Below are 15,619 nucleotides of genomic sequence, written 5' to 3'. Positions count from 1 at the left end.
AGGAATGAAATAATTGAGAAAAAACTAGAAATCATTAGTAGAAACAAAAGATTCGAGGCATTGGATATTCCTCAACCATCCTATTCTCCAAATATCTCATCAATCTTCAGGTAAACCTCCAAATGCCCGTTTAGTTGCCTGCAAATGAGCATCCCAACTCAAGCCGGACCAGTGAGAGCCCATTTCAGCATTTTGATCGGCCCGTTTAGGGAAAAAGGGATCGAAGTGGTCTTGGCCCAAGAGAAGCCGAAGTCACTGTAAGGAGGTACCCCTGGACAACCAATTTCGGACAAATTAGCAGCATATTTTCTCATTGACATCAGTTCCAAAAGCATCAACAAGCAATTGATAAATTAATGATATGATTGGATACTGAACCAAATTGCTAATGGTATACCTCGAATAGCTTAAACTACAATAGATAAAAATGGACTCAAAAATATCTTAGTGAACGCGACTACAATTGAGTAGAGTTCCTAAGGCAACAGATTATGACCTCTGTTGTTGCCTAGAATTTGGATTGAGATAAGTTGCTTCTAAGGTCGGTCGCCTGAGGTGAAGAACAAGTCGGCCTAGAGCCGAGAAAAGATTTCGAAAGACAGAAGGCTCGTTGATTGCTCTCCGAAATACAAATTCGACCTAGAATGAAGTTCTATCGCCCGAAGGTTTTCGGGGGATCCTTGGATCTCAAGTCAGTCAAATTCTCGAACAACAGTGGATGAACAAGAGAGAAATGATTACTTAAGACTGGGAGCGAGTCAGGTGGACCTACCTAAGAGGCCCCCGGTTTCCTCTATAAAAAAGATGGGGACAGTGTGCGTTACCTCAATTACTGGAGGGCGCAATAACTATATAATGACAGTTAGACACGCGTTAACTGTATAATAACGACTCTACATGTTGTGCATGTGGTAATAATTATGCTGATCATATAAGTGTAACTACTACTAGAATCATAGGTATAGCCTCTTAATGATCGTTTAAGAATACGCCGCTTCTCTTTCTACTTGACCAGGTCAAAATGATACCTTGGCTAATACTGATGCCAAGCACCTCAGAGGCAGGATGACCAACATCCTCCCCATCAACCTACATTCCTTATTTCAGTCATCACACAGCAGTTTTAGAACTCAGATTGCCTACGAATAATTTAATATTCAAATATTACACGTCATGCAGACCATGATAACCTGATAAAAGAACAAAGTAACTCAAAAGCATTTAACTCCGTCCTAAATTCCGTCATCAAAACGGCAGCGTATCCTGATGCCTCCGGGTGGATCCGATGGGCGCCCCGCGCGAAGGACCACCAAGCGGCGCCAAAATGGAAGAAAAATAAAAAAAACAAAAGCCTTTTGTATTAAAATCCCCACACGTATTTCTCGGCGCCAAATCCCAAACCCCAAGTCCATCAAAACCCCTTGCCTCTCTCTTCTTCCGATCGCCACTCGAGGGTTTCGACCGATCTGCACGGTATCGATTTGTTTCTCCCGCATTTTAGACTTCTAATCATAGTCTTCGATTGAGATTTGAGCATCTCTTCTTCTCTCCGTGAAAAATTTTACAATCCCTAAGTTTTTTCACTTAAAGAGCAAAAAGAATGTGGGCTCTAATTTGGTTTCTTTGTACCAAAACGTATCGATTTAGATCAGTTTCTTATGGATCTTTCTTCTTGGCTTTGTTTTATACCTGGTTTGGAGCCTTATGTTTGATATGATGTGCCAAAACTGCTTCTTTTCTTTTTCCTATTTTGTTTTGTCAATTTTAGCATTCATTGTGGTATAAGAACGGGATATGTTACTGTTGTTTTGTTGGATTAAAACACTCTGACGTATGTACCAAAAAAAAAAAAACACTGACGTCAAAAATTTAGATGAAAAAAGATCTATACGTGATAGTTGTCTTGATCATACTGTTTAAAGAAATTGTAAGTTGGCTGCGAAACATGGCTTAAATTGATAGCCATTATGCATTACTTTGTATATCTACATGATAGGCAATATGATCTAGCTGTTGTGCCGTTATAATGGTTGTTATATGGCATGAATATTGAATAGTAGCTATTTTTGGATACTTTCTGTGTTCCTCCACTTGAAACAATGTTTTCTTATATTCAAATCATCATATTAGTACTGCTCATCCTTTTTCAAAAATCTCTGTAACAGTTCGGAAAGAATGTTTTGTTCTCTGAATGGTGAAACAATCAAATAATGCCATTATTTTACCATCATTGTCCATCATTTGCTGTTACGACAACTTATGATGGCCAAGAAAAAAAATGCATTCGAAAGTTAATGTTTTTTTAGGGGTTCTTCTCGGTCGATGTCAACTTTATTTAATCCTTGCAGTAGACTAGTTGATTCTGTCTGGTGTTTCTAGTGTAAATACTGATTTGGTAGAGGTTGAGCTTGCGATTATAAGAGCAGCTAATCATCAATATAAGTGTATTCAACATGATGATCCTGATGATCCTACATGATTTTAGATTATCAAATTGCATGGCTTAAAAGATTCTACAAGCTTGTTGAAATGTTAAGGACATTGTAACTCCTCTTTGCAGTTTGTTGATACTGATGATATAGGGGTAAATTACAGTGCTTAATTATAATGTTTCATTGTTGTCTTCACGATTCGGGCATTAGAATGAAATATTAGCTAGGAGAAGTATAGCGATCTTTAGATAATCTGCAATAATTCCTCTATGATTTAGTGACAGTTGCTGCATAGGTCTGTCAAGGTTATCAAATTTTGTGGTGATATGTCATGCATCGCAACATGAGGGTCAGAACACAATCTGGGAATGAATAGGAACAGTTAATCTAGTTCTGACACATAGGAACCTTTACGACTAGCTTCTAAATATTTCTATGAAAAGCTATCAAATGTTGGTTATTAGCTTGCATTCTTAATGCTCACATAAGAATTTTATCATTTCAGCTGAGAGAGCTTTCTTGCTAACAACGTGTTGTTTCTGTCTCTTTTGCTTTAGCATTATCTGCAAGCTAGTTTGACTATGTCCATGATATATTCATTTTTTTCTTAACTGTTAGTAAATATATTGCGGAAAGCAAGTTAAAGTTACCGATATAGGAGGATTAACCATTTTATATGAAATTGTTGAGCATCAAAGTTTAATACCGGAAGCTTGAAACATTTTTAATTCTGCCTAACATGCTTTGCAGATAATGGATACATCTAGCCCCGCAGTTTTTGTGAATGCAGAGCTTCTGAAGATGTATCAGGGTCGGAGAGTTCGAGCAGTGGTTCAAGTCATGCGAAATGAAGGTGGGGTCATCATAGGGAAATCAACTGATGGGCATCAGCTAACTGTGAAGGTTTCTCAGGCCTTTCCTTTGTCACATTTTGTGGAGGTTATAGGTATTGCTGACGGCAATCAATCAATTCGTGCTGAAATTTGCACTGACTTCGGTGATACATTTGGTAGTTTACTTTGAACTCTTTTAGTGTTTTTATTTATGCTGTCTCCCTCTTTTCATCCCTTTGTACTTCTTAAACCTTCAAAGTTTTGGTACAATAGCATTGTTGTTCATCATTTCTAGTTACATTTTCCACATATCTGATTGGGATAAGAAATGAGCATGGGTTGATTATTGAAAGAGCGGGGGGAAGAGCAGGGGGAAAAAAGGAAACAAAGAATTGACCAATTGTTAATCTTACTAGTTTCCCTTTCTTCCATATATTGAATTCATTTATAAAAAACAACAAGGTGGCATTCTTCCATGGTGGTTGGGGAATCTTTTTTCTTAGTCCCAATGAAACTGTTTCTTTAAAATTCACCAATACAAAGGTCTCCTTCATGTTGCATCCATCTATTGAGATTAGACTATGAATTAGTTAATTCTCCATTGGTCCCTGTAACATATGCCTTCTTTCGAAATCAACAACTGTTAGATCAATCTAATATCTTCATCCTTGACTGGAGCATGGATTTTTTTTTTTTGACTATATCTTTTTTCAAATTGTTCTTGCTTAAAGGAGATAGCAAGGAGCTAGGTACTGTGACTACTGTCATAAATTTTAAAAATAAACAAGGACATTTCCTTTTTATTCAGTTTTTTCCAATGCTATTGGATCTCTTATGATGCAGGTACAATCAGATACTTTGGTCAGAACTAGTATATATTTGGTTAAAAGCCATTGTTATTTCTTTAGTCTCTACATGCTACCGGGGCAATAGAAATTGGCCAAAAGTAAAACTCTTGCTTGCACTATAGATCATCCTCTTAGCATATGAGTTTTGTCTTCATCCTCTCTTTTTTTCCCTCTCTCCTGTTGTTTTGCTGTCTCAAAAAGGGTCTCTCTCTTGCAGATACCTTAGCATACAATGGGCTATGCCAGCTTGCAAACGGCAAATTCAAGAACCTGTTCCTCTGATGAATTGGGGCTGGACCTGATCCAAGAAGATAAAGATATAGTCATTGTGTCTTCTAATGATGTATGTTTCCTTTTAGGAAGGGATGGTGTCAAGAGCCTGATTTTGCGGCCAAGAACCTCATCAACTTGGTTTCAAGCATTTAAGGCCTCCACCCATCCTACTCTTTGCAAAGGTTGTGCACTGGGGCCAGCTTGTGCATACTGTGGCAATTTATCGGTCTTATATAAGTTCAATTGAGCTTTTCCTAGGTCCCTCACTGCATTATTCCATTTGTTGACACTAAAATGGTTATGGAGATGCTGGATCATTGGTATGTGCTGAAAGAAAGTTTTGATGACTTGCTCAATATGCTTAATTATAGTTTAATCACCATGATTTCACCTCCCGCAGTGGTCGAGATAATGTTGGTGGCATATTAGAGGGAGAAATGTGGTGGTAACATGTGAAGTGGGTGATCAAAGGAAATAGAAGGGGGAAAATTCTCATTGAATATTCTATAGTGATTGAGCCACTATGGTAGTGGTCTTAGAAGTTTACCTTGCGTCATAGAAAATATTATTGGAGATTGTTGTCATCCTGGATCTTTGTTGCTGCTGGTGCCATCTCCGGCTTCTACAGGTAGTGAAGCAGATCTCAGAGCCTTGCAAGTCAGGATGAGCACCTAACAGCATGTGGTGGCGGACAATCTCGAGTAAGAAGAAAGTGCAATTTAGGATAAAAAGTTAGAGATGGTTTGAGAAAGATCCATCTTTTTACCAAGGATTGAAAGATCATCATCTTTGCGAGCATTGATTTGTCGTATTATTGTAGGATTTATGGGCTCGTTTGGTTTGCAAGATTTATGGACTCAGTTTGGTTCTTAGAAAAAGGAGAGAAAGTGTGGTAGTGGAAAAATAAAGAAATATTTCTTGTTTGGTTGGAGTTTTTTTTAAGAAAAGAGATAGAAAAATAGTATTTTCATAGGTATAAGATTAAAATGTTTCAAAAGAAGAAAAATTTATGGACATGAAAAAGCTACTTCTTGCTGGTTGAAAATTAGAGTTTTTTTTTTTCAAAAGTATCCTTAAGCTATGAAAATCTATGAATAAGATCTTTTTCTTTATTAAGAGTATAATAGATATTTTATACAACTTTTCTAGAGAAATAAATGCTCGATCAAATATAAGTCATTTTTTGAAACGTGCCACTTTTTAATGATTAACTAAATATACTAAAATTATTTTTTCAAATATCATATTTTCAAAAATCATTTTTAAAAAAACATATATATATATATATATATATATATATATATATATATATATATATATATATATATATATATATATATATATATATTTGGCAAAGCAAACGAGCCCTTCTTTTCATGCCTTGCATCTAAAACCCTTGATTGCTAGGTATCCTTTTGACCAAACAAAATAAGTTCCTACGATCCTAACTTTATCAATTTAATTTCCACCTCCATTTAAACCTCTCCTGATTGGCAATATCTCATGAAGAGGCAACAGACCAACCAGATGAAGATGACTAAACTCGGGTCGGGCACTGCCCGGGATATAACTAAAATTAGCCAAATTTGGGCTCGGCTGTCCCAGCCGTCTGACCTATTTTTCGAGCTCAAGCTCTATACTTACAAGGGCTTCGAGCCTCAGGCTTCCTTAATTGTTGTTATTTTAAAAAAAAAATAATGAATGTAGAAAGAATGGGGGGAGAAAGGGAAGAGAGGAGGAGGAGAAGGATTGGGCTCACCTGTTTAATAGGTGGGCTCATATTTTAGGCCTGATCTAAACTACCAGACTTAAAATCTAGACTTAAAATCCAGACTTAGAGCCGTCCAAAATGTTTTGCTTAGGAGACCCGACCCACTAACCCGACCCTTGTTCGACCTATCATAAACAGGTTTGGATTTGGCCTAAACAGATTCGGATCGTAAACAGGTCAACCTGTTTAACCTGTTTATTAATTGGATCGGATACGGATTTTAGATGTCTGACCCGTTTAAACCGTTTAACCCCGTTTAACTGTTGGGCAGGTTAAACAGGTCTAAACAGGCTAAACGGATTAAACAGGTCTAAACAGGTTCAACGGGTCTAAATAGGTCGGGTTGGGCAGGTTAAACAGATCTAAACAGGTTAAACGGGTCGGGTTGGGTAAACAGGTTAAACATGTCGGGTCGGGTTGGGCAAACAGGTTACCTGTTTATTAAACAGGTTAAACGGGTCGGGTCGGGTTACCTGTTTATTAAACATAACATGTTCAGATTGTAATTTCGGACCTGTTTAATAAACAGGTCGGGTTCATGTTTATGATTTTCTGACCTGAACTGCATGTGACTCGATCCGTTTATGACCCGACCCAATTGCCACCCCTAGATCTGAGTGAACTAGGTGGGCCGTTTGGGCCATGAACAGGTCTAAAGATGACACTAGTGCAGCCCAAAGGCCGTAGGCAGATGACACACTTCCAGATGCGGTAGGTTTTCAGCTCCTGCTAAATTAATACTGCTACTGATATAGCCAAATGGACACATAAAACAAAGTCCAAAAAATAGTGATAGTAAATAAATACGATTGCCACCAAATTCATAAACAAATTACTCAAGGACATTTGACGGCCCTAATGCTTTAGAAACAGTAAAACCTACGCAAGCCAACAAAACTGATATTGGAAATGACTTGTAATCTCAATTTTAAACGAAAGTTGGCACCTCACAAAGGAAAACCTGCCTCAGTTCCTGTTTGTAGAGCAATTTTAACAATCTCCATCTAAAAGTAAAAATGAACAACATAATATCCATTTGGACTCATTTTTGTATGGATACAAATCTAAATATCCGACTAAACTCCTATCCATATTCATATCCATAAAGAAAAATAGATACGAATATAAATAAATAACTTTCTGATTCGTATTCGAATATTAAATTATATTTATAATTTTATTTAGTTTTATATAGCACTCACGAATTTCTAGAAGAAACAAATGTACATATTAGCATATCATTGAAAATTATGATCTCAAAGTTTAATTATCTGATTTTTATTGATATTTATATCTATACTATCACTATTTGATATGTATCCCTACTTGTTTAAAACAAATTTGGTTATGATTTTTTGCATTCAAATAACGGTTATCCAATTCACATGTCCAACAAAGTTCAAAAACACTCCAAATCCTTTGGTTCCAGACTTAGCAAGTAAATGTGCACAATTTTTTTTTTAAAAAAAAAAGTTCAATGCTCCTCCAAGTTTACAAGAGATTCGAGCAATCCCATTAGTCCAAGAGTAATCTCCGCATCATCTCGTGGAACAAGCTAAACAGTTGATCCTATTCTACAACACCATTCTCCTTCAGGATCTTCTCTTCCATATACTTTTTTTTCCCAATAAAGTCTTCCATACCACCAAAAAGAAAAAAAATCCATGCATAATACCAAATGATACTTACTCCTGCCCAAGTTAGGGCTCTGAGAGACCCTCCACCGATGAGCAATCTTCAATGAAGTCTACTTCAGGTTCTGGGATTTGATAACCAGTTTCATCATCCAGAGTCTTAATACATGCGAAGGATCGGTCTTCTTCCTCTTCTGCACTCTGAATACTCTCTTGCCCGCCTCTAAATGGCAATGCAGATGCAGGAGGGCAATGTGGCTGTGCTCTCATCTGCACTGATCTCAACAGCGCAGCCCGTCTGAGGTCTGCTGTGTGGCACACATCATTTGGCGAAGACGGAAACCGACCTTCTGAGTCTGATCCCCGGTGGCGTGGATGGGAGCAGACAACAGAGGCAAGGGTGCAGCTAGGAAGAGGGTAGGAATTGGAAGAAGAGAACATTGTTGGTTTCTGATGCCTGTGAGGAGAAACTGGACTGGTAGGGCTATTCATGACATCAGACTGGGCAGTGGTGGTGTTTAATAGGGCCTCAAAGTACTGAGAATCATCTGAATCTTCTGACATTGGAGAGTACTGTGAGGCGAGCTCATCCCTGAAAATAGAGGATAAGTCGGTAGTAAGCACAGGAATTCATATAAAGCTACTGTTACTGTAAATCCAAGAGAAGGCAGGGGGGAGGGAGGGAGAGCTACTGTATATAACTGCAGTAGGCTGCTTGTGTTGAGGTCTAACAAAACTAGATAATATATATTTGTTGTAGTCCAAATGGTCCATCATTGTAAGTAAGATTGAAGCTTTTCCTGAGAACCTTAGGAAACAAATTTTGACCGTAGATAGCATAAAATTAGCATGGTCCAAATGGTCCATCATTGTAAGTAAGATTGAAGCTTTTTCTGAAAACCTTGAGCTATAGCATCTGCTTCAGCAAAATCATATATTAACCCAACGTTACCGAGCCTCAGTCCTAAAAGAATTGCCTATAAAAATACTATGAATAAACAAGGATTAAACAAAAAGAAAAAACAAAATTGCATGTTTACCGAACTTTATGTGCAACATTTCTGGAAAAAAAAGAGGAACAACAATTAACAAGTCTATAATCAATAACTGTATGCAAAATTGATCGACCACAAAGCAACAAAATAAAATTTGCAATGAGAATATCGATTGAAAGAAATACCAAAAGGCGAACAGCCTCCACAACTTTGCACCCCAAAACTTCTTTCTTGAAGATGAACGCAGCCAAACAACTTCCCCCAAAACATGTCTTTTCAGACAAACAAAATAGTGGGTTGCAAAAATTGGACTCTTTGGGACTTGCAAATCAACATGATTCCCTCAGTTCTTGGAACTAGAAACAAGCCTTACATTTCAAGCCAGCATAATAACTATAATCTATTCTGTTATAATAACTACAAATTTACTTATTTCAGACATAAGCAAATAGGAGCCGGTTCCTCAATGAGTCCTTCAGACTCTAACACACAAAAAAGTATCACCTGAAATAATTTTTCCATTATTTTACTCTCTATGGGATGATTATTAAGCTTCATCCATGTGCTTGGTAATCATCATAATTTCTCATTTTACCCAATGAAGAAAAATCTTTCTTAACAATGCCAAGATTATGTGAACGAGCCATCTTTACCACTCATCCTTCCGACTTATAAAACCAAGTGTCCTATGAGACTTTACTCGAAAACATAATGCCTCATCATAAAGCTTATAAAGTATATAAACCAACATTGAGATCATTATGCAACTAATTCCATCGACAAATATCAAAATTTTTTGCATCTTCATACCTTTTGCTTTGCAAAAATGCATGGTGCTAAAAAATTCTCTCATCTTTGTCATGGCCTTTTGAAGCCATAGATAGTGAGATGGCAACATTAATAAAGAAAGAATCTTGAGATCTCACATTCTCCAAGTTAGACACACTGTAGTCCATTATAAGGATATTCTGTAAAGAATGTGCGGAGGTACCCTTTCATCAATTTGGGCTCCTATGAATCACAAGCCACGGGTAAGAGTATTGCTTTTCATGTCTAATCAAGGGAAGTCATCATATATGCACTGCATAATAGCATATGCTGACAAGAAAACATACAAAACATTGTCGAACATATACCAAAAGGAAAAAAAAGATCTGCATAATTTAAGTTGTTTTCCAGTAGGAGGTAGAAATCTTTTGAAGTTAAAAATAAAAAAATCTGACCCTGTTGTAAACCTTCTTAAAAAAAATTGAACACAAGTATTATATCACTTAAGAAATCTAACCCAAACCAACAGAATTAACATTGCATAGAAACAAATAGTCTAAAACATTAACAAAGAGCAAGCATTTGAATATGTATTCTTATTAATATGTTTAACTTTATCTCATATTAATCAATACTTAATGTATAAATATTTAAGGTATCTGTAAATAACCCATCAAACAATAATGTTTCACAAACAATTTGGATGACATCACATCAGGTTAATTTACAGACGTGGAAATTTAAGGTGAAAAGAAGGGAAAACATATTTTAAATTCCCAAACCTCATCTATGATTTGAACATTGATCCATGGATTTATTTAAGAATTTAGTGTTTATTCAGCATCTTTCTTGATTTTACGAATCGAGACCAGAATTTGCATGTCAGAGCACACCAAAATCTATATGTATCCTTCAATTCTACTCTCTGTAGGTTGTTCAATGCTTTCAGATGTGTCTAAGGGGGCAAAGATGGAAAATTGAACCTAACTTGACAAATTACTAATGCTTGACAAATTACTAATGCATGACAACCACCAAATATATTATCTTGATACAAGAACAGGTATTGGCCAACACATGATACAGAACCCTGCATCATGCAAGTAGATTTGCAGAATGCTGTCAGATGGCATGATATGGGTGGTCACATTATTTTTGACAGAATACATTCTGCACCTTCACTTTCGCAGAAATGAGTAAACTTCTCCACGATCGTTTTCCCCATATTAACCTAGAAGCACTTGCATTCAGTAAATATTTTTTATGGCCAATATAGTCAATCACGTTTCTTAACTATTCAAACGGCCAGCCTGTTGGCATCTGTTACCATGACAAAGAAATGCTATAAATGAAAACAATGCTCCCAAAGCCATTAAGACGAAAATGAAAAATGATCAGCTAATTACCTTGCCAAGCTTTTAGATATCAGCTGCAATTGTTAGTAGTTCTGCATTTTGATTCCACAATGTTTTAATTAATTAAATGTTCCATTCTTTTGACCTCCTTCCTAGGTACTCTTACCAAATATCTCATGTTGTTGGGTATTTAACCACAACCATGGTTGACAAAGCCATCCATTTTCTCATTATATGCAAGCTGAAAATGCATTCCGGTGAGATATGTAAGCAACCAATCATGTTCGTAACAAATAAATTGTTCCTTAAATTAATCATTCGGCTTTCCTAAGATGGCCTAAAATCAAACACAGATATAAGATAAGGTTATCAACTTCCTTGAAGAAATATGTTTAATGCAGTTATCAATTCTTCTCCCACCCAGAATCCAACCACTCTTGCTACCCAAGTCATCGACAATCTAATTGTCATCATGTCAAATGAACAATGACTGTGTAAGTCCGTTAGGAGTGCTAATGGACAAGGCAGGCTCAATCCACCTAAAGACCCGATCTGAAAAAAGAAAAAAAAAAATCAAGCATGGAACCAAGATTCAAGGCTTACGCCGAGCTTGGGACTGGAAATTAAGGCCTGAAAGATTTTTGGGCTGGCTTGGACTTGGAATTTCAAGGTTTGTGTCCAAATGCTAAACCTATTTCCACCCTCCAAAAAACACTATAAATAGCCCTAACAGTCCTTGAAAACAATACTAACTAGGGAATATAAATATCATTGTTTATATAAAACCCTAAAGCAAATCCTAAACTGAAAGGTCTCTTATCTCACTTCCTCTTCCTCTGTATCTTTATTGCAGACCATTCTCAAAAAGCACCTATACATCAGAATGCCTCCCACTCATCAGTCTCCCCTGGTGGTGCATGGCTTTCCTCACTCCGAAGAATCAGAGAGGCGCACACATGGATCCATCAACTCCCATGGCTTCATTTGGATCCAAATGTCCATTCCATTTCCACCAAACAATATGCACACTCACATTCCCTCATATTTTCCATCTCTTCCTCCTTTTGGATAAGCCAGATTAAACCCATTGCGAGCATTGCTTTAACATCATGGAAGAATTTCAAAAACTGAGATGTCAGTCATATTCAGTGGATGACCAAGACTGAGATGAACCCAAGACCCTGGTTTTCTCAGCAAAGATGGATGGTGGGAAAAGAAAATTTGCAAAGATCCAAGATTTTTGGAAACCTCAACCAATATTTTAGCACCAAGATATTGATGCTGGCCAATGTCATAAATCCAAGATTAGCAACCCTTTTTAGGTATTTATTTTGAAATTTATTAGTTAAATGACCTACTTAAGGAAGCAGAAAAGGTGATTGAAAAATATCAGCCCAAATGTTTATATTGTCTTGGCTGGTATTGTGAAATTTTTAAAATATTATATCTGGCGGCTTTGCCTGAATGAAATCCTTGATGTCATGAACAGAAGGATGGACCCAAGAATTTGGGAAAATAATGTGTTTATAGTTTGGATTTTAGGATTAGAAGTAACGGACCTAGCATTTGATTTGCAACTTGAAGAGCAAAGAAAATGATTAAGGTGAGCAAATGGAGAAGAAATAAATTATACATCAAAAGTGAACAAAAAAAAAAGAAAGACAATGGAGAACAGATGGTTATTCACATCACAATACTTGTTCGCATGATGGACAGAAGGATGAGAATGGCAGCCTATACCTGATTTCCGTATGTTTGTTACCATGTCATATACAATATCAATCAAGAAGATGTTCGACTGTTTAATCAACAGCTTTCATGAAATTATAGTAAATATTCTTGTTGTATACTCATATTATATATGTTGACACTTTTAATGTATCGTATCTAATTCTCATGCACTGGCTAAGATAGCCAAAAGTCTTTTATCATTCATAAAGCAAGGGAAAATGTTTAGATATTCTTTCATATATCTTCTTGGACTTAGAAGCCTTGGTATGGAAACGAACATACAATAGCTAACTAAACATCTAGAAGGATAAAATATCAAACATACCTGGGGCAACAGATGTTTTCAGATCTTGCTGTGGATTCCATAAGATTCTCAGGGAGGGAATCCCCCACCGATAATCCATTCAGACTGGAAGCCATTACCTAAACCACAATAAAATAGCCAATCATAACCCACCAAACCAACTATAAGTACTTGAAAGTCACAGAGTAACAGGTCCAAATGATGATCACTTGTAGCAGTGAAAACTCATGTAGAAAACAGAAGAGGAATAATTAAGAAGCCCATCAAAAGTTTTCTCTCTTACATCATTCAGATTATATACTCCATATTGAGTGAAACAGAAGAAGATGGGTAACGAAAATGAACTTTGACAAGGAAGAAAACCAAAGTATGGAAGCATGGTCGACAGAGAACTAAGAACAAACCTATAAGCACTTAAAAAACAACAGCTTTATAATCTACCAAAGATCAAATTTTCACCCATTCTTAAAAAAGCCGTCAACCAACCAAAACTCAAAACCACATAAAAACAAAAAAATTTCTAATCATTTTGTACTAATTTCATCTACACAAACAAAATCCGTTCGCTTGAAGAAGAACAGAAACCTAGAATCTATTATAAACATAAATAACAATCTCCTCCAACATTTTCACAAAAATTTGAGCAAAACTGAGACGTTATTTTTTTTCGTAATAAATAAAAGCTCAAAAATAGAATTCCAAACGGAAAAGGATAATTCTTTTTTATGTTTCTTCATCGAATAAATAAAATTCCACTGCCACTATTAAGGAACGAGAAACCAATGTGTATATCTGTAAAAAAAAAAAAAAGAACACATCTTTTCCTTCCCAAAAAGGAAGATTTGGCAGTAAGAAACTAGCCTCACTGAGATAACGCTTGTGGGCATGGAAGTTGTCGAGGTAGACCTCATCCTCCGGATCTCTCCCCCTCTTCCCGTTCGGCGATGCCGCCGCCGCCGCCGACAAACACCCGCTCGCACCCGACGCCGCCGTCTCCCCCCTGCCGGCGCCCATCTCGCCGCTCTCTCTCTCTCTCTCTCTGGTCAGTACCAAAAAATCCAGGAGAAAGGAAGAAGGATAGCAGCGGTCGCTCATTCCCCGTCCTCATCTCTTTTTTCGCTTTTAATAAAATAAAATAAAAATGGCCCCCCCTCCCCCCGGCGATATCCATGCTTTTTGATGACGTGTCGGCCACGTAACTGCTGCCACGTGTGGAACCCGCAGCTAAACGGAATGGCATGCTTTACGAGTTAATTAAAAATATTAAGTGCAGGTTTGTATTAATTTAATGTACAGTGATGCCATTATTTTTATGTTAATATTCATTAGTTTTCAGTTATAAGGGTTAATAACATTCATTATTAATGTTATTAGGGGAAATAATCCAGCTAGAATGCTGGATTGGAGGAATATGACATTAAGATCGATTTTTTATCTTTTATGTTTTGCTATGGGGTAGAAACTATGGATTGGATTCATGATTGCGCTCATCTTAACAATTGGCTCACAGGAGGGAGGTTGATGAGCTGATTAGCGTGATACACGATCATATTGATGTATCTGGTGTAGAATATAATTTGTCAAAAATATCTATATTTAACTGAGACTTCAATCAGATAGACAACTAACATTTATACCTAGTTAGTATTTTCCTCTGAAGGAAATGGTGACTTACAAATTCAAGGAAAGAGTATCTTCCCTGTAAACTATGATATATTATACAATAAGCAAAATACATCAAAAGAGCACCATCCATTAAAATCATTAACCAAAAGGTTGTTAGATTTAGTTAAAATGTTATTGGATTCAATCAATAAAACTTAATAACTTTACAAGGATATAAAGAGAACATCCACAATCATCCATAAATTCTTTCAAAAATTTTCTTCTAATCAAAGTGTTCAACCTAATATCCACGCGAACAACCTCTTTGTTTGTTTTTTCTTTCTGAGAAAAACAACCTCCTTATTTATGAAACAAACTGAAGCATTTGTAAAATTTTAAATTATAAGAACAACAATCTGAAAACAGCCAAAATCATTGGATTGTGGCCTAATATCTGCAAACTTGACGATGCATCAATGTCCATGTCAATAAATGAAAATTGCCCCTAGCTGCAAATTTCCTTCGAGAATTGGATATGGAAAAGAAATAACCATAGCCAGAGACTAGGCCTTATCTCCCAAGATTTTCTTATGCTTCTATACTAAGGACTTACAAACGGAACTCATTAGACTGCATATAGTTTGCAAGTTATGAGAGCTAGAAAACATATTTCAAAGTAATTTAAAATTTATGATTCAAGGATTTAGAGCTAGCTCCAAGGAAATACTAGATGATCAGATACTCAAAAGTTTCAATCTCTGCAATCAATTGTCCAAATGACTATCAGCCCTTTTAATGGCATAGAATAAATGCTTAACTTAGAAAAATAGATAACCCACAATGATATCAGTACAGATGTGATGGTACTTCACTAAAATTACACCAACATGATTTGATTACTTAAGCAAATTATGTGAGTAACGCCATCCAGTAAAGCAAGGTCTACCAAAATACTAAAAGAAGTATCTAATTAAGTTCAGAGAAAAACCAATTAACTTAACACAGTTAATAGCAAATTCATATTCTCCTTCAAGTCAAAAATGAAAAAGATCCTATAAGAGAAAGGAGCT

The 15,619-nt window shown here is 36.4% G+C and overlaps 2 protein-coding genes across 7 annotated transcripts; one reads left to right on the top strand and one right to left on the bottom strand.

Annotated features, from left to right (window-relative positions):
* Nucleotides 1-1,265: 1,265 nt before the first annotated feature.
* On the top strand, nt 1,266-4,742 carry LOC103712636 (replication protein A 14 kDa subunit). 2 transcript variants are annotated; one of them, XM_039132519.1, is made up of 3 exons: nt 1,266-1,473; nt 3,183-3,378; nt 4,331-4,742. In XM_039132519.1, exons 1-3 carry the CDS (start codon nt 1,267-1,269, stop codon nt 4,393-4,395), a joined length of 468 nt encoding a protein of 155 aa, XP_038988447.1. In that variant the 5' UTR covers nt 1,266; the 3' UTR covers nt 4,396-4,742. The 2 variants fall into 2 exon arrangements, with proteins under 2 accessions (XP_038988447.1, XP_008797433.3); XM_008799211.4 differs by having other exon boundaries at nt 1,294-1,473; nt 3,183-3,441.
* Nucleotides 4,743-7,543: 2,801 nt separating this feature from the next.
* LOC103712635 lies at nt 7,544-14,057 on the bottom strand. Of its 5 annotated transcripts, XR_005514411.1 has the most exons (4): nt 12,966-13,063; nt 9,597-9,797; nt 8,484-8,707; nt 7,986-8,383 (listed from the first exon to the last, which is right to left on the bottom strand). XR_005514411.1 is itself a non-coding variant. In XM_008799209.4 (3 exons), exons 1-3 carry the CDS (start codon nt 14,037-14,039, stop codon nt 7,858-7,860), a joined length of 858 nt encoding a protein of 285 aa, XP_008797431.2. In that variant the 5' UTR covers nt 14,040-14,057; the 3' UTR covers nt 7,544-7,857. The 5 variants fall into 5 exon arrangements, 1 of the variants encoding a protein (XP_008797431.2); XM_008799209.4 differs by lacking the exons at nt 8,484-8,707; nt 9,597-9,797 and adding an exon at nt 13,806-14,057 and having other exon boundaries at nt 7,544-8,383; XR_005514410.1 differs by having other exon boundaries at nt 7,970-8,383; nt 8,494-9,797; nt 12,966-13,065.
* Between the last annotated feature and the right edge of the window lie 1,562 nt (nt 14,058-15,619).

This window comes from Phoenix dactylifera, chromosome 12 (genome assembly GCF_009389715.1).
Source record: "Phoenix dactylifera cultivar Barhee BC4 chromosome 12, palm_55x_up_171113_PBpolish2nd_filt_p, whole genome shotgun sequence".
In the NCBI taxonomy this organism is placed as follows: Eukaryota; Viridiplantae; Streptophyta; class Magnoliopsida; order Arecales; family Arecaceae; genus Phoenix; species Phoenix dactylifera.
Note: the sequence above shows the minus strand (reverse complement) of the source record. Positions and strands in the feature narration are given on the sequence as shown.